Source organism: Bombina bombina, chromosome 2, assembly GCF_027579735.1.
Source record: "Bombina bombina isolate aBomBom1 chromosome 2, aBomBom1.pri, whole genome shotgun sequence".
In the NCBI taxonomy this organism is placed as follows: domain Eukaryota; kingdom Metazoa; phylum Chordata; class Amphibia; order Anura; family Bombinatoridae; genus Bombina; species Bombina bombina.
The window spans coordinates 366896734-366923020 of record NC_069500.1 but is presented as its reverse complement, the minus strand read 5'-3'; the positions used below and the strand labels follow the sequence as shown (position 1 = coordinate 366923020).

At 42.2% G+C, this 26287-nt stretch overlaps 1 protein-coding gene across 1 annotated transcript in view; it reads right to left on the bottom strand.

Annotated features, from left to right (window-relative positions):
- TCTN2 (tectonic family member 2) overlaps positions 1-26287 on the bottom strand; it is a 168821-nt gene that overhangs the window by 22391 nt on the left and 120143 nt on the right. Inside the window, exons 15-16 of the mRNA XM_053701818.1 lie at positions 12877-13027; positions 12652-12762 (exon numbers count right to left, since the gene is read on the bottom strand). Coding sequence (XP_053557793.1) covers positions 12652-12762; positions 12877-13027 — 262 coding nt within the window. The remainder of the gene's footprint in view (positions 1-12651; positions 12763-12876; positions 13028-26287) is intronic.

Genomic DNA, 26287 nt, shown 5'->3' with positions numbered 1-26287 from the left:
AGTTCTCCATACCTTATGATATATGCGACGAGTAACAGGCTTACGAGCCTGAATAAGAGTGTCAATAACCCTCTCAGAGAAACCTCTCTTGGCTAGGACTAAGCGTTCAATCCTCACACAGTCAGCCTCAAATAATCTAGATTTTAATGAACAAAAGGACCTTGTTCCAGCAGATCCCTGCGACAAGGTAACTTTCACAGAGGAGATGAGGACATCACCACCTGGTCCGCCACATCCTTCGAGGCCACGATGGAGCAATCAGTATTACTGACGCTTGCTCCTGCTTGATGCGGGCCACTACACGAGGAAGAAGTGGTAACGGCGGGAAAATGTAAAATTAGAATGAACCTCCAAGGCACTGCTAATGCATCTATTAGCTCCGCTTGAGGATCCCTGGACCGTGACCCATATCTGGGCAGCTTGGAATTGAGCCGGGACGCCATGAGATCTATCTCCGGCATCCCCCATTTGTTGCAAATCTCTGCAAACACCTCGGGGTGGAGAGACCATTCCCCCGGATGAAAGGATTGTGTGCTGAGGAAATCGGCTTCCCAGTTGTCCATACCCGGAATGTGGATTGCTGACAGCGAGCAGCTGTGGTCCTCCGCCCTCTCCAGAATCCGAGATACTTCCCTCATTGCTAGGGAGCTCCTCGTTCCCCCCTGATGGTTGATGTAAGCCATCGAGGTTATGTTATCTGATTGGAATCCAGAAGAGGCCAAGCCTTCAAAACATTGAAGATTGCTTGAAGTTCCAGAATGTTGATCGAGGGGAAGGATTCCTCTCGAGTCCACAGGCCCTGTGCCTTCCTAGCACCCCAAACAGCTCCCCATCCTGATAGACTTGCGTCCATAGTCACAATCTCCCAGGATGGTCTCAAGAAGGATGTCCCTTGGGACAGGTGATCTGGACAGAGCCACCAGGAGAGCGATTCTCTCGACTGGTTGTCCAGAGAAATCTGTTGAGACAGATCCTGAATGATCGCCGTTCCAAAGTCTCAGCATGCACAGCTGAAGTGGTCTGAGATGGAATCTGGCAAAAGGAATGATGTCCATGCTGGACACCATGAGACCAATCACCTCAATACACCAACATAAGGAGGTCTGGAGGGCAAGAAACGTGGAAGTTAGCTTGCAACGTCTCTAGTTTGTAAGGAATATCCTCATGGATATTGAGTCTATTATAGTACCCAGGAATTCCACCCTGGTACTGGGAATAAGAGAACTCTTTTCTAAGTTTATCTTCCATCCATGAGATCGAAGAAGAAAAAGAAGAGATTTCGAATGGTTTTCTGCCAGACGACAAGATGGTGCTTGAACCAGAATATCGTCCAAGTATGGAGCTACTGCTATACCTCTGGTTCTGGCCACTGCAAGCAGAGCCCCTAGAACCTTCATAAACACTCTTGGAGCAGTAGCTGGATTAAACGGAAGTACAATAAACTGGAAGTGCTGGTTCAGGAACACAAACCTTAGGAACTTGAAGTGTTCCTTGTGGATTGGAATGTGAAGGTAAGCATCCTTCAGATCTATAGTGGTCATGAACTGTCCTTCCTGAACTAAGGGAAGGATGGACCTTATCTCCATCTTGAACGAGGGGACAGATAGGTATTTGTTTAAGCACTTTAGGTCCAGAATCGGGTGTAAAGTCCTTCTTTGGGACCACAAAAAGGTTTGAATAGTACCTCAGACCTCTTTCAGCTAGAGGTACCGGGACAATGACTCCTAGGGAGGAGAGATCCCTCACGCACCCCAGAAAGGCTTCTCTCTTTTCTGGCCTTGAAGACAGGTTTGATAGGAGGAATCTGTCCCTGGGTGGATGAGACTTAAAACCTATCTTGTATCCCTGAGCGATGACCTCCAGAAACCACGGGTCTTGTACATCCCGAAACCAAGCGTCTGAAAAGAGCGACAATCTGCCCCCTACAAGATCCAGAGCTGGATCGGGGGCCGCCCTCTCATGCTGACTTTGTCTCAGCAGTCTTCTTGCTCTGCTTGGATTTATTCCAGGACTGAGCCGGCTTCCAAGTCCCCTTGGATTGATCAGGCTTTGCGGAGGTCTGCTGACGTTGGGATTTATCCGAACGAAAGGGACGAAATCTAGGACCTTGTCCTTTAGGCTTGTTCTTCTTATCCTGCGGTAAAAAGGCACCTTTGCCTCCAGTAACCATGGAGATAATCAAGTCCAGGCCTGGACCGAATAGAATCTTCCCCTTAAATGGGAGGGACAGAAGTCTTGACTTAGAAGTCATGTCCGCAGACCAGGACTTCAGCCAGAGTGCCCTACAACTTGAACAGAAAAACCTGAAGCCTTGGCATTCATGCCAATAATTTGCATTTTTGCATCACAAATAGAAGAATTAGCCATCCTTAAGGCCTTAATTCTTTCCTGGATCGACCCTCCACCCCGATCAACTCAGATAAGGAGTCGCACCAGTAGGTAGCCGCTCCAGCAAACGCAGCAACAGCCGCTGCTGGTTGAAATAAATATCCTGTATCTTCTTATCCATGAGCTCTTTAAACGACAAACTATCCTCAAGCGGGATAGTAGTACGTATAATAAGCGTGGAGATAGCGCCATCCCCAAGGAACCCCACAACTCCAATTGAGAGTCTGGGAACCATTTTTTAAAGGAAGAAGAAGGGGAAAATTAAGAACCAATTCTTTCCCATTCATTCTTAATAATGGTCGCCATCTTTACGGGAACCGGGAAAGTTTGTGGTACAACTCTGTCCTCGTAGACCTTATCTAATTTAGGAATCAAAGGTTCCTCAGGCAATTCGGGCTCTGGAACCTCTAACGTAGCCAAAACTTCCTTCAGCAGAAAACGTAAATGCTCAATCCTAAATCTAAAAAGTCTGGTTTCTCCGAAGCTGGAGGCTTAGAGGCAGCAAATTCCGACCCAGAAAGAGCACCCTCTGAAGTATCAGAGGCGCCTTCATCATCGGATAATCTGGTATCAAATAAAGCCAATAAGCTAGTAGATCACCCCTGGGAAGGATAGCAATATTTGACCTTTTCGCTTGCGCTTCGCAGGGCGAGGTAAAGCACTAAAGGCCGCAGCCACTGCTGTTTGTAACTGCTCAGTAAAGTCTGGTGGTAAAAGGGTCCTTCCAGATGGAGGATTAGGAGTGCTATGGGAAGCTGCATGTGTATTAGAAGATGACTGTAGGGTGCGCACCTCACGGGACAGAGACTCCTCAGAGGTGGACGGCTCAGTGGTATCAAACATATTAACCTTCTTCAACATGATTACTTTATCAAGGCATGTGGAACATAATTGAGCAGGCGGGTATACCATGGCCTCCTCATAATATAGACAGGTATTAGACTTAGGTAAAGAGGGAGTACCCTCTAACGCATCAGACTCCTCCATACCGTGTGCTAACAAAGCAGACTATTGATAATAAGAAGAAACGGCACCTTTATACCCCAAAGGCTGGGGCACTCACCACCTCCTATGACCCAGGCCAAACAGAGAAACCGCTTCTTCTCCGGTAAACCGCACGGTCAAAAAAGAGGAAATAAGTGTGACCACACCCGGTCACGTGGTGCGCAATGCAGGACCGCCCCTGCTATAATGGCAAAAAAGCACGCTAATTTTATGACAGTTACTATTTATCAGACACTGCGGCCTGAAGAACTTTCCCGCCAAAAGCTGCTTGCACAGAAGCAAAAATATAAAAAGCGGTAACATTTTGAAAAAGTATGCAGAGAAGACATGTAGCATCTTTGCGAATCTGCTCTAAAGATGCATCATTTTTGAAAGCCTAGGAAGGTGCAACTGATCTTGTAGAATGGTCCGTGATACGCTTAGGAGGTAACATTCCTGCCACCAAATAAACCTTGTGAATTACCTGTTTGAGCCAAGAGGCTAAGCTACAGTAGTAGCCTTCTGCTCTTTACATGTCCCAGAGTAATTAAGAAATAAGCTGGAAGATTGTCTGAACTCCTTAGTAGCTCTTCCTACATCAAGATGTAAAAGTTGTTCTTTAGAATTAACAGGATCTGGACAGAAAGAAGAAACAACAATCTCCCAATCTCTTGATATTTTCGAAGAAACTACCTTAGGAAAAAAATCATATTTAGTATGAAGTACAGCTTTATATTTGTGAAAAACTAAAAATGAGGATTACAGGATAAAGCTAAAAACTCAGAAACTCTCCTAACTGAGATGATTTCTAACAAGAAAAGCACTTTCCAAGATAAGTTTGATATCAATGGAACGCATTGGTTCAAATGGATGACATTTTCAGAACAGAAAGAACTAAATTAAAATTCCAGGGCAGAGAAGTAGGTCTCACAACTACCCTAATTCTTACTAGCGCCTGGACAAAAGCCTGAAAGCCAGGAAGCTTAGTTAACTTTCTGTGAAAAAGAACAGATAAAGCAGAAATGTAACCTTTTAGGGAGCTAGCAGGCAAATCCTCGTCAAGGCCAACTTGTAAAAACTGAAGAATTCTAGGAATCCTAAAGGAATACCAAGAAAATCCTCTGGAAGAGCACTATTCAAAGTATGATGTCACAAGTGATTGCCGCAACTGGAAGCAGAGAACCCAAAACTATTAGCCCCAGACTGCAGTGCGGTGCATCAGGTGAGAGGTGGGAACCAATCCACCAAAGAACATAGAAAAATTAATCCTGACCACTTGGAGGGGAAAATAAAATAACAATATTTATTAATTTAAGATTAAAAATGCATACTACATGCCATATACATGCAGGGGTCAAGGAAAAGGACTGTCCTGATGCGTTTTGCGCTTCCAGTGGCACTTAGTCATAAGATACACAACAAACAAGCCAACTTACATTTAAGGGGGACCCAGCCAATCAGGTGCCAGAATCTGGACCAAAATTGGATAAGCCAATCCAAAAGCATAAGGTGGTATTGCATAATGAAAGATAAAAATTAATTGTAGATAAAACCAATAGTACATGATCCTTGAAAATTGCTTACAGGTTTTTAAGGAGAATATAATATTATATTAAATATGAACATATAGTCCTGAACAGTTATCTTTTTAAGTATATTTTTTTTAAGCTTAGTTAATTTTTGATTTTAGTTCAAGACAAAGTAGTAATACTCCTAAAAAGAGGAGAGGAAACACAAAAAAAATGTGTATAAAGATCTGGAGTTCAACTATAATTTCTATAGCCTCTGAAAATTTTGATAAAGGAAATTGAGGGACCAGACAGAAGAGCTAGGATTGGAAAATGCAAAAAAAGGGGGTGATAATAAATGCAAGATTTAGAAAATAAAGAAAATTAATTTGCGAAATACAAGACATCCCATTCTAGGCTCATACCTTTAGGGTGTCTCGTATCCAATTTCAAAATCCAAAATAGCTCTCTTTTGGTTAGAAACTTATGTCTGTCACCCCCCCTATGATCTGCACCCTAAAATCTGGAATACTAGTGAGGTGCAGGCCATTGAAATGTTTGGCTATGGCAGAGTCTTTGTTGACGTTGTTTACATCCCTAATGGGTTCTCCCGGAATTCACAAGAGGTTTGGCCAACATACTGTAATTTGCAATGGTTGCAAGTTATTAAATATACAACCCATTTTGTTCTACGTGTTGCATAAAAGTTGATGTCAAATAGTCTGTTTGTGACTGTGGAAAAAATGTATTACCTACTTTTACTGTTTGGCAAGAAATGCAATTAAAGTTGTTACATTTGAAGTTCCCCTTACAGTGAAGCCAGGTTGTAGTGTTGTTTTTTTGTTGTTGTGTTGGAGAAAGCTTTGAACCCAGAGTTTCTGGTTTTCTGGGAACAAATTTGCATTTGTTGACAAACGGTGCCAAGGCAATATCATTCTTTAAGAGTTTGATATGTTTTTTCAAAATGCCAACAACCTTGTCGTAATGCAAAGAGTATGGGGTACTAAAAATAATTGATACTTGTGGAAGCGAGTTGTGGAAATGTGTTTTGAGATCCTGATGGGAGAGGCCCTTGAGACAATAGATCTAGTTTTAGAGGAAGAAGAAGCCATGGAAGACATGAGGACTTATGCACTAGATCTGCATACCATGTTCTGCGGGGCTAGGCTGGAGCAATCAAGATTACCGAAGCGGACTCCTGTTTGATTCAAGAAATTACTCTTGTAAGAAGAACACACAGAGAAAACAGGTACGCTAGATGTCGATGTTACAAAATACATTGAAAGTTTGTGATTTAAATGGGAGGCCATCAGATCTATGTCCGGTAGACCCCATTTGGTCGCTAATTGATTGAAGATATCCTGATGGAGAGATGGACTGATTGATGGCTGAGGTAATCCGCTTCCCGGTTGTTCACTCCTGGAATGTGAACTGCTGAAAGGTAGCATTGATTCCTCTCTGCCCAAGACCGAATCTGGGATACTTCTTGCATAGCCAGTGAACTGCGTGTACCCCCTCGATAATGAAGGTCGCCGCCGCCGTTATATTGTCCGTCTGGAAACTGATAAACCTTTCCTCTTAAGAGGGGCCAGTACTGAAGAGCCCGAAGAATCACTCAGAGTTCCAAAATGTTGATTGGTATCTTTACCTCCAGAGGGGACAAAACCCCTTGCACTCTTTGAGAATTCCAGACTGCGCCCCAGACTGAAAGACTGGTGTCCGATGTCACAATAGCCCATGATGGCCGAAGAAAGGACGCCGCAAGGGTCAAATAATGACCTTGTATCAACCAAGAGAGAGATTGTCTGACGGATTGTCTGATTGAGCATAGATAGCTGAAAGTTCCCAAGTGGAGGCGGGAAAAGGGAACTGTGTCCAAAGCTGGAACCATAAGACCCACTACCTCCATGCATTACGCTACTGATGGAAATGAAGCACATTGCAGAGACAGACATACCTTCTTGAAGTTTTATTCTGCATGATTCCATCAGAAATAGACGCATAAGGACTGAGTCTATGATGACTCCTAGAAAACATACCCTTGAAGAGGAAGTTAAAAAGCTCTTTGGAACATTTATTCTCCAACCATGGCCTTTGAGTATGAGCAATAGCTAGAGGCGGGGAACGTGCCTGCACTAAGATAAAAACCAGCTAAGGGCCAATTGAGATCCCCTGAGCTCTGATCACCGCCAACAATGCTCCTAGTACCTTTGTTAATATAAGCGGTGCTGCAGCCAGACCAAATCGAAGGGCGACAAACTGGTAGTATTGGTCTAGAAATGCAAACCTTGATGGTGATCCTTGTGGACAGGTATGCATCTTTTAAGTCTAGACATGAATTGAGCCTGCTGGATTAAAGGGACAGTGAAGTCCAAGAAAAACTTTCATGATTCAAATAGGGCATGTAATTTTAAACCATTTTTTAAAATTTACTTTTATCACCAATTTTGCTTTGTTCTCCTGGTATTCTTAGTTGGAAGCTAAATTTAGGAGGTTCATATGCTAATTTCTTAGACCTTGAAGGCCGCCTCTGCATTTGACCGTTTTTCACTACTAGAGGGCATTAGTTCATGTGTTTCATATAGATAACAAACTCATGCACATGAATTTACAGAGGAGTGAGCACTGATTGACTCAAATGTAAGTGTCAAAAGAACTAAAATAAGGGGGCAGTCTGCAGAGGCTTAGATACAAGGTAATCACAGAGGTAAAATGTGTATTATTATAACTATGTTGGTTATGCAAAACTAAGGAATGGGTAATTAAGGGATTATCTATCTTTTAAAACAACAAAAAAATCTGGTGTTGACTGTCCCTTTAAGGTTAAAATTGTGCTAATTGTTTCCATCTTAAAAATGGAGACCCTGACAAACTTGTTTAGGGTTTTCAAATATAAAAAAGTTCTCAAAGTCCCTTCCTTCTTTGAGACAATGAACAGATTGGAGTAAAACCCTTGACCTTGTTGAGAAGCAGGTACTGGGATAATTAATCCCATATCCTCTAAATCCTGAACACACTGCATGAAGGCTGCTGCCCTTTGAAGGATTTATGAGGACATGAGACAGATGGAATTGTTCTCGAGGAGGCCTGGATCGAAAGCCTATCCTGTAACCCTGGGATATGATGTTTTGAACCCAGGGGTGCTGGACTGAATGGAACCAGGCCTTCTGAAAACTTTTATGCAGATTAGGTATTGGCGTTGGACTTCTTGTTCTTTGCCCATGAAGAACCAGGCTTCCAGGCCGGCTTAGAGGATTTCTAATCTCCTGAGGAACAAAAGGAATGAAACCGATTACTAGGTCTGTTTTTTTCCCTTAGATTTCTTGTCCTAAGGGAGAAAAGCTCCTTTCCCACCAGTAACAGTCTTAATAAATGAGTCCAAATCAGAACCAAATAGAATATTCCCTTGGAAGCAAGGAGACATTAACCTATCTTTTGAAACTATGTCTTCTGACCATAATTTTACCATAAGGCCCTTCTTGCAATACCTGCCATAGACATGTTTTGACATCAATCTTGATGAAGTCCATTACTGCATCACCGATAAAGGCGTTTAGCCATTTTAAGGGCTTTAAAGGGACACTGAACTCAATTTTTTTCTTTTGTAATTCAGAAAGAGGATATCAATTTTTCTTTGTTCTCTTGCTATCATTATTTGAAAAAGAAGCCATCTAAGCTTTTTTTTGGTTTCAGTACTCTGGACAGCACTTTTTTATTGGTGGATGAATTTATCCACCAATCAGCAAGGACAACCCAGTTTGTTCACCAAAAATGGGCCGGCATCTAAACTTAAATTCTTGCATGAGAATGAAGAAATTTTGATAATAGGAGTAAATTAGAAAGTTGCTTAAAATTTCATGCTCAATCTGAATCATGAAAGAAAAATTTTGGGTACAGTGTCCCTTTAACACAATTCTGGAGGCCCTAAGCAGCAGCTTGTTCAGAAACCATTTTGGATAAAGAATCCCACCAGACAGCCCCTACCGTGGCCACACAGGTTATGAAGGTTTAAGCAGAAGACATGTCTGAAGAAAGAGCTTTCTCAGGAAAGACTCAATTTTGCGGTCCATTGGAACCCTAAAAGAGGCGCTATCCTACAAAGGAATAGTAGAGCGTTTGGGAAGAGTGGAAATAGCTCCATCAACCTTGGTTTTGATTTCCCATAATTCCATGTTCTGTTTTGGAACAGAAAACATCCTCTTTGAACCTGGAAGAAAGAGCAAATGGAAGAACAAGTTTTTTTCCATTTTTTTGGTAATATAGTCAGAAACCAAATCTGGAACTTGAAATACCTCTGGAATCTTAAGAGGAGCTTTGAAAACAACATTTAAAGGACCAGTAAATAGCTATTTTTGGTATTAATTTTAAAGGTTGTATATTTTAAATATATGTAAGTGATGATCACACAGATGTAATGATTTTATAATAAAAACAACTTAGTTTTTAGTATATTTCTGAATTCCCTCAACAAGCTCCGTCTTCAAAGCAGACCTCCCACTACCCACAGGGGCGTTATTGATCTTGATTGACAACTGTTTGCGCTTTATAAATAAAGAATAATAATAATAATAACTTGAGTGACATTATCTATCTACAAATCAAATCAAGTAAATTTTAACAAGGAATGCAGAAGTGAACATGCTTTTACATATATATATACATATATATATATATATATATATATATATATACACACATACATATACATATATATATATATACACATACAGCAGTATATATATATTACAATACCAATTATAAAAGAAGGATTAAGCAATAATATTGGTCAATCAAAGAGGGACACAGGCCGCACTTAGTTAGTCAGAGTTTTTATTACTATGTAACTCTAAACAACCAAATTCAGAACGTCTACCCTCCACCCTATTCCTTAAATGCGGTATGTACACCCAGTAAAATACACAGATATTCGAACAGGCTGGCCAGCTCACTATATTATTAACAATCCTGTATCATTCTCACGTTCACCATATACAATGTATCAACTATTTAGTTTGCAATACACTTGAAACTGAGGGATGAAAACTTATACATATGTATCTCATAGTCCGTATGTTTTTTACGGGGCCCCAAAGTTGCAGCTGTTACAAACAAAGTGGATATTCAATTTCCAAGCTCTTAAGTGTATAAACACGTTCTGGGTCTGAACTCGATTTCCTTACACCAATACGATGTGACAGCTTGGTTACAAAGTTCATACTTGTTACTTCATACTGTGATAAAAACTTGTGAGTGATTCAGATACGGTCTCTAAAGAGAAAAACGCACAATGTACCCTGGCAGGACAGACCCGGCTGTCAGCCGCAAGACTTTCAAGCCAAAACGACAATTTCCTCAGTACCTGTTTTACAATTGAATCGATGTGAGAGTCTTAATTGCTGCAGCTGGCTACTTCACTTGCTTACCGCCATGTACTCTTCAGCGTTTCTCTTTGAATCCGAATGCCGCTGGCTCTGTTCTCAGCTGTTCACCTGCCGTGCTTACTCAATCATGACGCGTTTCTCCCCTCCCACATAGGGCTGAGTATCAGGGCCTCATCAGATGTGAGTTCAGAACCAGAGCGTGTTTATACACTTAAGAGCTTGGAAATTGAATATCCACTTTGTTTGTAACAGCTGCAACTTTGGGGCCCCCGTAAAAAAACATACGGACTATGAGATACATATGTATAAGTTTTCATCCCTCAGTTTCAAGTGTATTGCAAACTAAATAGTTGATACATTGTACATGGTAAACGTGAGAATGATACAGGATTGTTAATAATATAGTGAGCTGGCCAGCCTGTTCGAATATCTGTGTATTTTACCGGGTGTACATACCGCATTTAAGGAATAGGGTGGAGGGTAGACGTTCTGATTTTGGTTGTTTAGAGTTACATAGTAATAAAAACTCTGACTAACTAAGTGCGGCCTGTGTCCCTCTTTGATTGACCAATATTATTGCTCAATCCTTCTTTTATAATTGGTATTGTAAATTATTTGGGACAGCTAGCACGGTTTAGAGTGTGTTGGAATTTGAGAAATATTTTGTGCACCACCACATATCTTTATTTAATATAGTATATATATATTATATACAGTATGCAACAGAAGTGGGTACACCCCTGGGCAATATCACTTAAATATCAAATTATTCAAAATTGTATCACCTCTCAATAATTGTTTTATTTCTAAGTTGACACATAGAGTATTTCCTATTATAAACAATCAAAAACAAACACTTTAGAAAGATCATATTGAAAATACAGGCCCCAAAGTAGAAACTTAATGCAACAAAAGTGAATACACCTGTGGTCACTGACACGAAAGTTAGATCACTGAAACAAAATTGAGTACACCTATGATTTCCAATTAGCCTAATTGCATGAGCATAGTTACCAGAACAGTCTATTTTTTTGACCAATAGGCTGTGTCTACTGCAAGTCTGCATCATGTCTCCACATGGAAAAGAATTGCCAGAGGAATTGAGACCTCTCAAAGATGGAAAAGGATACAGGAAGATTGGTGACCAACTAAAAATCGGTCAAAACGCAGTTACAGCAGTAATCACAAGGTATAGATCGATACACAGTGCCAAAAATCAGAGCTGCAGTGGCTGTCCTCCTAAAATGATGCCACGGACAGTGCGCTACTTGCTCAATCTAGCTCTGAAAAACAGGCAGATTTGCATCAAAGCAAGTGCTTCAGATTTGGCTCAGGGATTATCGATAGAAATTGGAGTTTCTGTGACAGCTCAGACAGTGCTAAGGACATTGCATAATGTCAACTTCTATGGACAGCATCCAAGGAAAAAACCCTTGCTTGCTCTTCAGCACAAAACTACAAGATTAAACTTTGCTAAACAACATGAAAAGCCTGATGAATACAGGGAGCATATTATTTGTTAAGTTGGCCAAGACCGAGATACAATTTTTCAGCTCAGATGGGGTGCAGCATGTTTGATTCTAACAATATGGGGCTGCATGACTGCAAAAGGTTTTGGGGAGATGACATTTATAGATGGCCCCATGAATGCCTGGGATATACCAAAATACTGGCTGACAAGATGACTCCCAGTCTCCAGAAGTTTGGTAGAGGACGAATATTCCAGCATGATAACGATCCAAAGCACACTGCCAAAATTGCAAAGGAGTTTCTAAAGAACAAACAAGTGAAAACTATGACCAACTATGACCTGGTCAAGTATGTCAACTGACTTGAATCCAGTAGAACACCTTTGGGGTATTTAAAAGAGAATCGTAAAGCAACAAAACCCCTCCAGCAAAGAGCAGCTGAAAAAAATTCTCTCTGAAGAAGGGCAGAACGTCTCTCCAGAAATTTGTACGACACTGGTTTCCTCCATAACAAGGAGGATTGAGTCTGTCATCAAAAATATAGGTGAACATGCAAAGTATTTAAAAAAATAAAAAATTTGAATCTCAGTAATGAAAGGTGCACTGACTTTTGTTACATTGATTTCCTGCTTTGGGGCCAGTATTTTTAATAAAGTAGATCTAAACTGTTCATTTTTAATTTTACATAAGAGCAAATACCCTACTGTAAAACTTAGACATAATGCAGTTACTGTTAGGTTATACAATTTTAAATAATTTGACATTTAAGTGATATTGCACTGGGGTGTACTCACGTATGTTGTATACTGTATATATATATGTGTGTGTGTGTGTATAAATAAATATATGTATGCATGTGTATGTATATAGATAGATAGATAGATAGATAGATAGCTACACACACGCACACTACATACATACCTTGCCATTCTAGACGTTGGCTGAGCTGGTACTTTGATAAACTGAACAGACGTGCTGATTGGGAGGGTTAGGCTGCAGTTATGGACACAATCTACATTAACTGTAGAAAAACTAATTGGGAAAATAAATATATTAAAGATAAAATAACATTACCAGTTAAATTGTGCAAATCATACAAATCCAGGTCTAAACATTATAAGCTCAGTTTATGGCATTATAGCTAACCTTATTTTGGCAGCAAGAATTTCTTCCTGTAGAATCCCCTCCACTGCTCCAGTAACTGCTGTCATGATCTGTATATTCATGTTTGCTGGGACACTTAAACACATTACGTTTGCAGCAGGGCAATCCGTACATGGGGTACTGGGTTCTTCATCTAGGCACAAAAAGAAAAGGGTCAAATGTTTATTTACAAGGCTCAATACTGTATGTATATATCACATTTAGACAGATTTGTCCACGTGCAGTTTAAGTTTACAGTCATGACAATACAATAACAAAATGTATAGATCTTGCAAATTCATTTAATAAAAAGAAAACAAACCATGCATAGTTGCTAGCAAATAAAAATATATGAACACAGGGGTGGAAAAAACATAATTTATGCTTACCTGATAAATTTATTTCTCTTGTAGTGTATCCAGTCCACGGATCATCCATTACTTGTGGGATATTCTCCTTCCCAACAGGAAGTTGCAAGAGGATCACCCACAGCAGAGCTGCTATATAGCTCCTCCCCTAACTGTCATATCCAGTCATTCGACCGAAAACAAACAGAGAAAGGAGAAACCATAGGGTGCAGGGGTGACTGTAGTTTAATTAAAAGTTAGACCTGCCTTAAAAGGAAAGGGCGGGCCGTGGACTGGATACACTACAAGAGAAATAAATTTATCAGGTAAGCATAAATTATGTTTTCTCTTGTTAAGTGTATCCAGTCCACGGATCATCCATTACTTGTGGGATACCAATACCAAAGCTAAAGTACATGGATGATGGGAGGGACAAGGCAGGATTAAGCGGAAGGAACCACTGCCTGAAGAACCTTACTCCCAAACACAGCCTTCGAAGAAGCAAAAGTATCAAATTTGTAAAATTTTGAAAAAATGGGAAGCGAAGACCAAGTCGCAGCCTTGCAAATCTGTTCAACAGAGGCCTCATTTTTGAAGGCCCAGGTGGAAGCCACAGCTCTAGTAGAATGAGCTGTAATCCTTTCAGGGGGCTGCTGTCCAGCAGTCTCATAGGCTAGGCGTATTACGCTCTGAAGCCAAAAGGAAAGAGAGGTTGCCGAAGCTTTTTGACCTCTCCTCTGTCCAGAGTAAACGACAAACAGGGAAGATGTTTGACGAAAATCTTTAGTAGCTTGTAAGTAAAACTTCAAGGCACGGACTACGTCCAGATTATGTCAGACGTTCCTTCTTTGAAGAAGGATTAGGGCACAACGATGGAACAACAATCTCTTGATTGATATTCTTGTTAAAAACCACCTTAGGTAAAAACCCAGGTTTGGTACGCAGAACTACCTTATGTGCATGAAAAATCAGATAAGGAGAATCACATTGTAAGGCAGATAGCTCAGAGACTCTCCGAGCCGAGAAAATAGCCATCAAAAACAGAACTTTCCAAGATAAAAGTTTAATATCAATGGAATGAAGGGGTTCAAACGGAACTCCTTGAAGAACCTTAAGAACCAAGTTTAAGCTCCACGGGGGAGCAACAGTTTTAAACACAGGCTTAATCCTAACCAAAGCCTGACAAAATGCCTGGACGTCTGGAACTTCTGCCAGACGCTTGTGCAAAAGAATAGACAGAGCAGAGATCTGTCCTTTTAAAGAACTAGCTGATAAGCCTTTGTCCAAACCCTCTTGGAGAAAGGACAATATCCTAGGAATCCTAACCTTACTCCATGAGTAACTCTTGGATTCACACCAATAAAGATATTTACGCCATATCTTATGGTAGATTTTCCTGGTGACAGGCTTCCGAGCCTGTATTAAGGTATCAATGACTGACTCGGAGAAGCCACGCCTTGATAGAATCAAGCGTTCAATCTCCATGCAGTCAGTCTCAGAGAAATTAGATTTGGATGATTGAAAGGACCTTGTATCAGAAGGTCCTGTCTTAGAGGCAGAGTCCATGGTGGAAAGGATGACATGTCCACTAGGTCTGCATACCAAGTCCTGCGTGGCCACGCAGGTGCTATCAGAATCACCGATGCTCTCTCCTGTTTGATTTTGGCAATCAGTCGAGGGAGCAGAGGAAACGGTGGAAATACATAAGCCAGGATGAAGAACCAAGGCGCTGCTAGAGCATCTATCAGCGTCGCTTCTGGGTCCCTGGAGCTGGATCCGTAACAAGGAAGCTTGGCGTTCTGGCGAGACACCATGAGATCCAACTCTGGTTTGCCCCAACGATGAATCAACTGAGCAAACACCTCCGGATGGAGTTCCCACTCCCCCGGATGGAAAGTCTGACGACTTAGAAAATCCGCCTCCCAGTTCTCCACGCCTGGGATATGGATTGCTGACAGGTGGCAAGAGTGGTACTCTGCCCAGCGAATTATTTTTGAGACTTCTAACATCGCTAGGGAACTCCTGGTTCCCCCTTGATGGTTGATGTAAGCCACAGTCGTGATGTTGTCCGATTGAAATCTGATGAACCTCAGTGTTGCTAACTGAGGCCAAGCCAGAAGAGCATTGAATATCGCTCTTAACTCCAGAATATTTATTGGAAGGAGTTTCTCCTCCTGAGTCCACGATCCCTGTGCCTTCAGGGAATTCCAGACTGCACCCCAACCTAGAAGGCTGGCATCTGTTGTTACAATTGTCCAATCTGGCCTGCGAAAGGTCATACCCTTGGACAGGTGTACCCGAGACAACCACCAGAGAAGAGAATCTCTGGTCTCTTGATCCAGATTTAGCAGAGGGGACAAATCTGTGTAATCCCCATTCCAATGACTCAGCATGCATAATTGCAGCGGTCTGAGATGAAGGCGCGCAAATGGCACTATGTCCATTGCCGCTACCATTAAGCCGATTACCTCCATACACTGAGCTACCGAAGGGCGCGGAATGGAGTGAAGAACACGGCAAGCATTTAGAAGTTGTGATAACCTGGACTCCGTCAGGTAAATTTTCATTTCTACAGAATCTATAAGAGTCCCTAAGAAGGAGACTCTTGTGAGTGGGGATAGAGAACTCTTTTCCTCGTTCACTTTCCACCCGTGCGACCTCAGAAATGCCAGAACTATCTCTGTATGAGACTTGGCAACTTGAAAGCTTGACGCCTGTATCAGGATGTCGTCTAGATACGGAGCCACCGCTATGCCTCGTGGTCTTAGAACCGCCAGAAGTGAGCCCAGAACCTTTGTAAAGATTCTCGGGGCTGTAGCCAACCCGAAGGGAAGAGCTACAAATTGGTAATGCCTGTCTAGAAAGGCAAACCTTAGAAACCAATGATGATCCTTGTGAATCGGTATGTGAAGGTAGGCATCCTTTAAGTCCACTGTGGTCATGTACTGACCTTCTTGGATCATGGGTAGGATGGTCCGAATAGTTTCCATTTTGAAAGATGGAACTCTGAGGAATTTGTTTAAGATCTTTAGATCCAAAATTGGTCTGAAGGTTCCCTCTTTTTTGGGAACCACAAACAGATTCGACTAAAAACCCTGTCCTTGTTCCGTCCGCGGAACTGGATGGATCACTCCCATAACTAGGAGGTCTTGCACACAGCGTAGGAATGCCTCTTTCTTTATCTGATTTGCAGATAGCCTTGAAAGATGAAATCTCCCTTGTGGAGGGGAAGCTTTGAAGTCCAGAAGATATCCCTGAGATATGATCTCCAACGCCCAGGGATCCCGAACATCTCTTGCCCACGCCTGGGCGAAGAGAGAAAGTCTGCCCCCTACTAGATCCGTCACCGGATAGGGGGCCGTTCCTTCATGCTGTCTTAGAGGCAGCAGCAGGCTTTCTGGCCTGCTTGCCTTTGTTCCAGGACTGGTTAGGTTTCCAGGCCTGCTTAGATTGAGCAAAAGTTCCCTCTTGTTTTGAAGCGGAGGAAGTTGATGCTGCACCTGCCTTGAAATTTCGAAAGGCACGAAAATTAGACTGTTTGGCCTTTGCTTTGGCCCTGTCCTGAGGAAGGGTGTGACCCTTACCTCCAGTAATGTCAGCAATAATTTCCTTCAAACCAGGCCCGAATAAGGTCTGCCCCTTGAAAGGAATGTTGAGTAATTTAGACTTCGAAGTCACGTCAGCTGACCAGGATTTAAGTCATAGCGCCCTACGCGCCTGGATGGCGAATCCGGAATTCTTAGCCGTTAGTTTAGTCAAATGAACAATGGCATCAGAAACAAATGAGTTAGCTAGCTTAAGTGTTCTAAGCTTGTCAATAATTTCATTCAATGGAGCTGTATGGATGGCCTTTTCCAGGGCCTCAAACCAGAATGCCGCCGCGGCCGTGACAGGCGCAATGCATGCAAGGGGCTGTAAAATAAAACCTTGTTGAATAAACATTTTCTTAAGGTAACCCTCCAATTTTTTATCCATTGGATCTGAAAAAGCACAACTGTCCTCAACCGGGATAGTGGTACACTTTGCTAAAGTAGAAACTGCTCCCTCCACCTTAGGGACCGTCTGCCATAAGTCCCGTGTAGTGGCGTCTATTGGAAACATTTTTCTAAATATAGGAGGTGGGGAAAAAGGCACACCCGGTCTATCCCACTCCTTGCTAATAATTTCTGTAAGCCTTTTAGGTATAGGAAAAACATCAGTACACACCGGTACCGCATAGTATTTATCCAGCCTACACAATTTCTCTGGAATTGCAACTGTGTTACAGTCATTCAGAGCAGCTAATACCTCCCCAAGCAACACACGGAGGTTCTCAAGCTTAAATTTAAAATTAGAAATCTCTGAATCAGGTTTCCCCGAATCAGAGATGTCACCCACAGACTGAAGCTCTCCGTCCTCATGATCTGCATATTGTGACGCAGTATCAGACATGGCCCTTACAGCATCTGCGCACACTGTATTTCTCCTAACCCCAGAGCAATCGCGCTTGCCTCTTAATTCAGGCAACCTGGATAATACCTCTGACAGGGTATTATTTATGATTGCAGCCATGTCCTGCAAGGTAATCGCTATGGGCGTCCCTGATGTAATTGGCGCCATATTAGCGTGCATCCCCTGAGCGGGAGGCGAAGGGTCTGACACGTGGGGAGAGTTAGTCGGCATAACTTCCCCCTCGTCAGAATCTTCTGGTGATATTTCTTTTACAGTTAAAGACTGATCATTACTGTTTAAGGTGAAATCAATACATTTAGTACACATTCTCCTATGGGGCTCCACCATGGCTTTCAAACATAATGAACAAGTAGTTTCCTCTATGTCAGACATGTTTAAACAGACTAGCAATGAGACTAGCAAGCTTGGAAAACACTTTAAACAAGTTTACAAGCAATATAAAAAACGTTACTGCACCTTTAAGAAACACAAATTTTGTCAGAATTTGAAATAACAGTGAAAAAAGGCAGTTACACTAACGAAATTTTTACAGTGTATGTAACAAGTTAGCAGAGCATTGCACCCACTTGCAAATGGATGATTAACCCCTTAATACCCAAAACTGAATAATAAAAGACAAAAAACAGAATTTATGTTTACCTGATAAATTACTTTCTCCAACGGTGTGTCCGGTCCACGGCGTCATCCTTACTTGTGGGATATTCTCTTCCCCAACAGGAAATGGCAAAGAGCCCAGCAAAGCTGGTCACATGATCCCTCCTAGGCTCCGCCTACCCCAGTCATTCGACCGACGTTAAGGAGGAATATTTGCATAGGAGAAACCATATGGTACCGTGGTGACTGTAGTTAAAGAAAATAAATTATCAGACCTGATTAAAAAAAAACCAGGGCGGGCCGTGGACCGGACACACCGTTGGAGAAAGTAATTTATCAGGTAAACATAAATTCTGTTTTCTCCAACATAGGTGTGTCCGGTCCACGGCGTCATCCTTACTTGTGGGAACCAATACCAAAGCTTTAGGACACGGATGAAGGGAGGGAGCAAATCAGGTCACCTAAATGGAAGGCACCACGGCTTGCAAAACCTTTCTCCCAAAAATAGCCTCAGAAGAAGCAAAAGTATCAAACTTGTAAAATTTGGTAAAAGTGTGCAGTGAAGACCAAGTCGCTGCCCTACATATCTGATCAACAGAAGCCTCGTTCTTGAAGGCCCATGTGGAAGCCACAGCCCTAGTGGAATGAGCTGTGATTCTTTCGGGAGGCTGCCGTCCGGCAGTCTCGTAAGCCAATCTGATGATGCTTTTAATCCAAAAAGAGAGAGAGGTAGAAGTTGCTTTTTGACCTCTCCTTTTACCGGAATAAACAACAAACAAGGAAGATGTTTGTCTAAAATCCTTTGTAGCATCTAAATAGAATTTTAGAGCGCGAACAACATCCAAATTGTGCAACAAACGTTCCTTCTTTGAAACTGGTTTCGGACACAGAGAAGGTACGATAATCTCCTGGTTAATGTTTTTGTTAGAAACAACTTTTGGAAGAAAACCAGGTTTAGTACGTAAAACCACCTTATCTGCATGGAACACCAGATAAGGAGGAGAACACTGCAGAGCAGATAATTCTGAAACTCTTCTAGCAGAAGAAATTGCAACTAAAAACAAAACTTTCCAAGATAATAACTTAATATCAACGGAATGCAAGGGTTCAAACGGAACCCCCTGAAGAACTGAAAGAACTAAATTGAGACTCCAAGGAGGAGTCAAAGGTTTGTAAACAGGCTTAATTCTAACCAGAGCCTGAACAAAGGCTTGAACATCTGGCACAGCGGCCAGCTTTTTGTGAAGTAACACAGACAAGGCAGAAATCTGTCCCTTCAGGGAACTTGCAGATAATCCTTTTTCCAATCCTTCTTGAAGGAAGGATAGAATCCTAGGAATCTTAACCTTGTCCCAAGGGAATCCTTTAGATTCACACCAACAGATATATTTTTTCCAAATTTTGTGGTAAATCTTTCTAGTTACAGGCTTTCTGGCCTGAACAAGAGTATCGATAACAGAATCTGAGAATCCTCGCTTCGATAAGATCAAGCGTTCAATCTCCAAGCAGTCAGCTGGAGTGAAACCAGATTCGGATGTTCGAACGGACCCTGAACAAGAAGGTCTCGTCTCAAAGGTAGCTTCCAAGGAGGAGCCGATGACATATTCACCAGATCTGCGTACCAAGTCCTGCGTGGCCACGCAGGAGATATCAAGATCACCGACGCCCTCTCCTGATTGATCCTGGCTACCAGCCTGGGGATGAGAGGAAACGGCGGGAACACATAAGCTAGTTTGAAGGTCCAAGGTGCTACTAGTGCATCCACTAGAGCCGCCTTGGGATCCCTGGATCTGGACCCGTAGCAAGGAACTTTGAAGTTCTGACGAGAGGCCATCAGATCCATGTCTGGAATGCCCCACAGCTGAGTGACTTGGGCAAAGATTTCCGGATGGAGTTCCCACTCCCCCGGATGCAATGTCTGACGACTCAGAAAATCCGCTTCCCAATTTTCCACTCCTGGGATGTGGATAGCAGACAGGTGGCAGGAGTGAGACTCCGCCCATAGAATGATTTTGGTCACTTCTTCCATCGCCAGGGAACTCCTTGTTCCCCCCTGATGGTTGATGTACGCAACAGTTGTCATGTTGTCTGATTGAAACCGTATGAACTTGGCCCTCGCTAGCTGAGGCCAAGCCTTGAGAGCATTGAATATCGCTCTCAGTTCCAGAATATTTATCGGTAGAAGAGATTCTTCCCGAGACCAAAGACCCTGAGCTTTCAGGGATCCCCAGACCGCGCCCCAGCCCATCAGACTGGCGTCGGTCGTGACAATGACCCACTCTGGTCTGCGGAATGTCATCCCTCGTGACAGGTTGTCCAGGGACAGCCACCAACGGAGTGAGTCTCTGGTCCTCTGATTTACTTGTATCTTCGGAGACAAGTCTGTATAGTCCCCATTCCACTGACTGAGCATGCACAGTTGTAATGGTCTTAGATGAATGCGTGCAAAAGGAACTATGTCCATTGCCGCTACCATCAACCCGATCACTTCCATGCACTGAGCTATGGAAGGAAGAGGAACGGAATGAAGTATCCGACAAGAGTCTAGAAGTTTTGTTTTTCTGGCCTCTGTCAGAAAAATCCTCATTTCTAAGGAGTCTATTATTGTTCCCAAGAAGGGAACCCTTGTTGACGGAGATAGAGAACTCTTTTCCACGTTCACTTTCCATCCGTGAGATCTGAGAAAGGCCAGGACAATGTCCGTGTGAGCCTTTGCTTGAGGAAGGGACGACGCTTGAATCAGAATGTCGTCCAAGTAAGGTACTACAGCAATGCCCCTTGGTCTTAGCACAGCTAGAAGGGACCCTAGTACCTTTGTGAAAATCCTTGGAGCAGTGGCTAATCCGAAAGGAAGCGCCACGAACTGGTAATGTTTGTCCAGGAATGCGAACCTCAGGAACCGATGATGTTCCTTGTGGATAGGAATATGTAGATACGCATCCTTTAAATCCACCGTGGTCATGAATTGACCTTCCTGGATGGAAGGAAGAATAGTTCGAATGGTTTCCATCTTGAACGATGGAACCTTGAGAAACTTGTTTAAGATCTTGAGATCTAAGATTGGTCTGAACGTTCCCTCTTTTTTGGGAACTATAAACAGATTGGAGTAGAACCCCATCCCTTGTTCTCTTAATGGAACGGGATGAATCACTCCCATTTTTAACAGGTCTTCTACACAATGTAAGAATGCCTGTCTTTTTATGTGGTCTGAAGACAACTGAGACCTGTGGAACCTCCCCCTTGGGGGAAGTCCCTTGAATTCCAGAAGATAACCTTGGGAGACTATTTCTAGCGCCCAAGGATCCAGAACATCTCTTGCCCAAGCCTGAGCGAAGAGAGAGAGTCTGCCCCCCACCAGATCCGGTCCCGGATCGGGGGCCAACATTTCATGCTGTCTTGGTAGCAGTGGCAGGTTTCTTGGCCTGCTTTCCCTTGTTCCAGCCTTGCATTGGTCTCCAAGCTGGCTTGGCTTGAGAAGTATTACCCTCTTGCTTAGAGGACGTAGCACTTTGGGCTGGTCCGTTTCTACGAAAGGGACGAAAAATAGGTTTATTTTTTGCCTTGAAAGGCCGATCCTGAGGAAGGGCGTGGCCCTTACCCCCAGTGATATCCGAGATAATCTCTTTCAAGTCAGGGCCAAACAGCGTTTTCCCCTTGAAAGGAATGTTAAGTAGCTTGTTCTTGGAAGACGCATCAGCCGACCAAGATTTCAACCAAAGCGCTCTGCGCGCCACAATAGCAAACCCAGAATTCTTAGCCGCTAACCTAGCCAATTGCAAAGTGGCGTCTAGGGTGAAAGAATTAGCCAATTTGAGAGCATTGATTCTGTCCATAATCTCCTCATAAGGAGGAGAATCACTGTCGACCGCCTTTATCAGCTCATCGAACCAGAAACATGCGGCTGTAGCGACAGGGACAACGCATGAAATTGGTTGTAGAAGGTAACCCTGCTGAACAAACATCTTTTTAAGCAAACCTTCTAATTTTTTATCCATAGGATCTTTGAAAGCACAACTATCCTCTATGGGTATAGTGGTGCGTTTGTTTAAAGTGGAAACCGCTCCCTCGACCTTGGGGACTGTCTGCCATAAGTCCTTTCTGGGGTCGACCATAGGAAACAATTTTTTAAATATGGTGGGAGGGACGAAAGGAATACCGGGCCTTTCCCATTCTTTATTAACAATGTCCGCCACCCGCTTGGGTATAGGAAAAGCTTCTGGGAGCCCCGGCACCTCTAGGAACTTGTCCATTTTACATAGTTTCTCTGGGATGACCAACTTGTCACAATCATCCAGAGTGGATAATACCTCCTTAAGCAGAATGCGGAGATGTTCCAACTTAAATTTAAATGCAATCACATCAGGTTCAGCTTGTTGAGAAATGTTCCCTGAATCAGTAATTTCTCCCTCAGACAAAACCTCCCTGGCCCCATCAGACTGAGTTAGGGGCCCTTCAGAAATATTAATATCAGCGTCGTCATGCTCTTCAGTATCTAAAACAGAGCAGTCGCGCTTACGCTGATAAGTGTTCATTTTGGCTAAAATGTTTTTGACAGAATTATCCATTACAGCCGTTAATTGTTGCATAGTAAGGAGTATTGGCGCGCTAGATGTACTAGGGGCCTCCTGAGTGGGCAAGACTCGTGTAGACGAAGGAGGGAATGATGCAGTACCATGCTTACTCCCCTCACTTGAGGAATCATCTTGGGCATCATTGTCATTGTCACATAAATCACATTTATTTAAATGAATAGGAATTCTGGCTTCCCCACATTCAGAACACAGTCTATCTGGTAGTTCAGACATGTTAAACAGGCATAAACTTGATAACAAGTACAAAAAACGTTTTAAAATAAAACCGTTACTGTCACTTTAAATTTTAAACTGAACACACTTTATTACTGCAAATGCGAAAAAACATGAAGGAATTGTTCAAAATTCACCAAATTTTCACCACAGTGTCTTAAAGCCTTAAAAGTATTGCACACCAAATTTGGAAGCTTTAACCCTTAAAATAACGGAACCGGAGCCGTTTTGAACTTTAACCCCTTTACAGTCCCTGGTATCTGCTTTGCTGAGACCCAACCAAGCCCCAAGGGGAATACGATACCAAATGACGCCTTCAGAAAGTCTTTTCTAAGTATCAGAGCTCCTCTCACATGCGACTGCATGCCATGCCTCTCAAAAACAAGTGCGCAACACCGGCGCGAAAATGAGGCTCTGCCTATGCTTTGGGAAAGCCCCTAAAGAATAAGGTGTCTAAAACAGTGCCTGCCGATATTATTATATCAAAATACCCGGATAAAATGATTCCTCAAGGCTAAATATGTGTTAATAATCAATCGATTTAGCCCAAAAAAAGTCTACAGTCTAAATAAGCCCTTTTTGAAGCCCTTATTTACAATCGTAATAAACATGGCTTACCGGATCCCAGAGGGAAAATGACAGCTTCCAGCATTACATCGTCTTGTTAGAATGTGTCATACCTCAAGCAGCAAGAGACTGCTCACTGTTCCCCCAACTGAAGTTAATTGCTCTCAACAGTCCTGTGTGGAACAGCCATGGATTTTAGTGACGGTTGCTAAAATCATTTTCCTCATACAAACAGAAATCTTCATCTCTTTTCTGTTTCTGAGTAAATAGTACATACCAGCACTATTTCAAAATAACAAACTCTTGATTGAATAATAAAAACTACAGTTAAACACTAAAAAACTCTAAGCCATCTCCGTGGAGATGTTGCCTGTACAACGGCAAAGAGAATGACTGGGGTAGGCGGAGCCTAGGAGGGATCATGTGACCAGCTTTGCTGGGCTCTTTGCCATTTCCTGTTGGGGAAGAGAATATCCCACAAGTAAGGATGACGCCGTGGACCGGACACACCTATGTTGGAGAAACGTTTTTTTTTTCTTTTCAGTCACAACAACTGCCACAGCTCTACGGTGGCTTTTTACCTCCCTCAAAAATGACTTTGAAGCCTTTTGAGCCCTCCAGAGAAGTCCTGGAACATGCAGGAAGAAGCTGGATGTCTCTGTCAGTATTTTTTGCTGCACAGAAAAGCACTAAAATAGGCCATTCCCACTCATATTGCAACAGTGGAAAGCCTAAGGAAACTGTTTCTAGGCACAATTCAAGCCAGCCATGTGGAAAAAAACTAGGCCCCAATAAGTTTTATCACCAAATACATATAAAAACGATTAAACATGCCAGCAAACGTTTTATATTACATTTTTATAAGAGTATGTATCCCTATTAATAAGCCTGATACCAGTCGCTATCACTGCATTTAAGGCTTTACTTACATTACTTTGGTATCAGCAGCATTTTCTAGCAAATTCCATCCCTAGAAAAATATTAACTGCACATACCTTATTGCAGGAAAACCTGCACGCCATTCCTTCTCTGAAGTTACCTCACTCCTCAGAATATGTGAGAACAGCCATGGATCTTAGTTACTTCTGCTAAGATCATAGAAAACGCAGGCAGATTCTTCTTCTAAATACTGCCTGAGATAAACAGTACACTCCGGCACCATTTAAAAATAACAAACTTTTGATTGAAGAATAAACTAAGTATAAAACACCACACTCCTCTTACGACCTCCATCTTGGTTGAGGCTTGCAAGAGAATGACTGGATATGACAGTTAGGGGAGGAGCTATATAGCAGCTCTGCTGTGGGTGATCCTCTTGCAACTTCCTGTTGGGAAGGAGAATATCCCACAAGTAATGGATGATCCGTGGACTGGATACACTTAACAAGAGAAATACCACTATGGTTTTTTTAGTCGGGGGTTAAAAGATACTAGCCCAGAGAGAAAAAAATACTAGTCCACTCATACCACAAAAGACTTCAAGCTGTCATTGATGTTAAAGGGGCAATACATGGTATTAAGAACTGGGGTATGTAAACTTTTGATCAGGGTCATTTGGGTAGTTTATGTTGTCATTATGATTTAAAAAGAGTAAACAAAGTTGATTGGTAATAAATGGCTTCAGCCAAACACTAACCATGAGTGAAAGAAAAGTTTTTGTGTTATCATTCATATTCTCTGAAAAATGGCCAAGAAATCAAATTCTGCCAGGGTATGTAAACTTATGAGCACAACTGTATGTATAAAAATTATATATATTTTTATACATACAGTTGTGCTCATAAGTTTACATACCCTGGCAGAATTTATGATTTCTAGGCCATTTTTCAATATTTTTATACATACAGTTGTGCTCATAAGTTTACATACCCTGGCAGAATTTATGATTTCTTGGCCATTTTTCAGAGAATATGAATGATAACACAAAAACTTTTCTTTCACTCATGGTTAGTGTTTGGCTGAAGCCATTTATTATCAATCAACTGTGTTTACTCTTTTTAAATCATAATGACAACAGAAACTACCCAAATGACCCTGTTCAAAAGTTTCCATACCCTGGTGATTTTGGCCTGATAACATGCACACAAGTTGACACAAAGTGGTTTGAATGGCTATTAAAAGGTAACCATCCTCACCTGTGATCTGTTTGCTTGTAATTAGTGTGTGTGTATAAAAGGTCAATGAGTTTCTGGACTCCTGACAGACCCTTGTATTTTTCATCCAGTGCTGCACTGACGTTTCTGGATTCTGAGTCATGGGGAAAGAAAAAGAATTGTCAAAGGATCTGTGGGAAAAAGGTAGTTGAACTGTATAAAACAGGAAAGCGATATAAAAAGATATCCAAGGAATTGAGAATGCAAATCAGCAGTGTTCAAACTTTAATCAAGAAGTGGAAAATGAGGCGTTCTGTTTGATAACATACTGCACTCATCTTGCCATCAATTCTGACCAAATTTCCTGTGCCTTTGTAGCTCACACATCCCCAAAACATCAACGATCCACCTCCGTGTTTCACAGTAGGAATGGTGTACCTTTCATCATAGGCCTTGTTGACTCCTCTCCAAATGTAGCTTTTATGGTTGTGTCCAACAAACTCAATTTTGGTCTCATCACTCCAAATGACTTTATGCCAGAAGGTGTGAAGCTTGT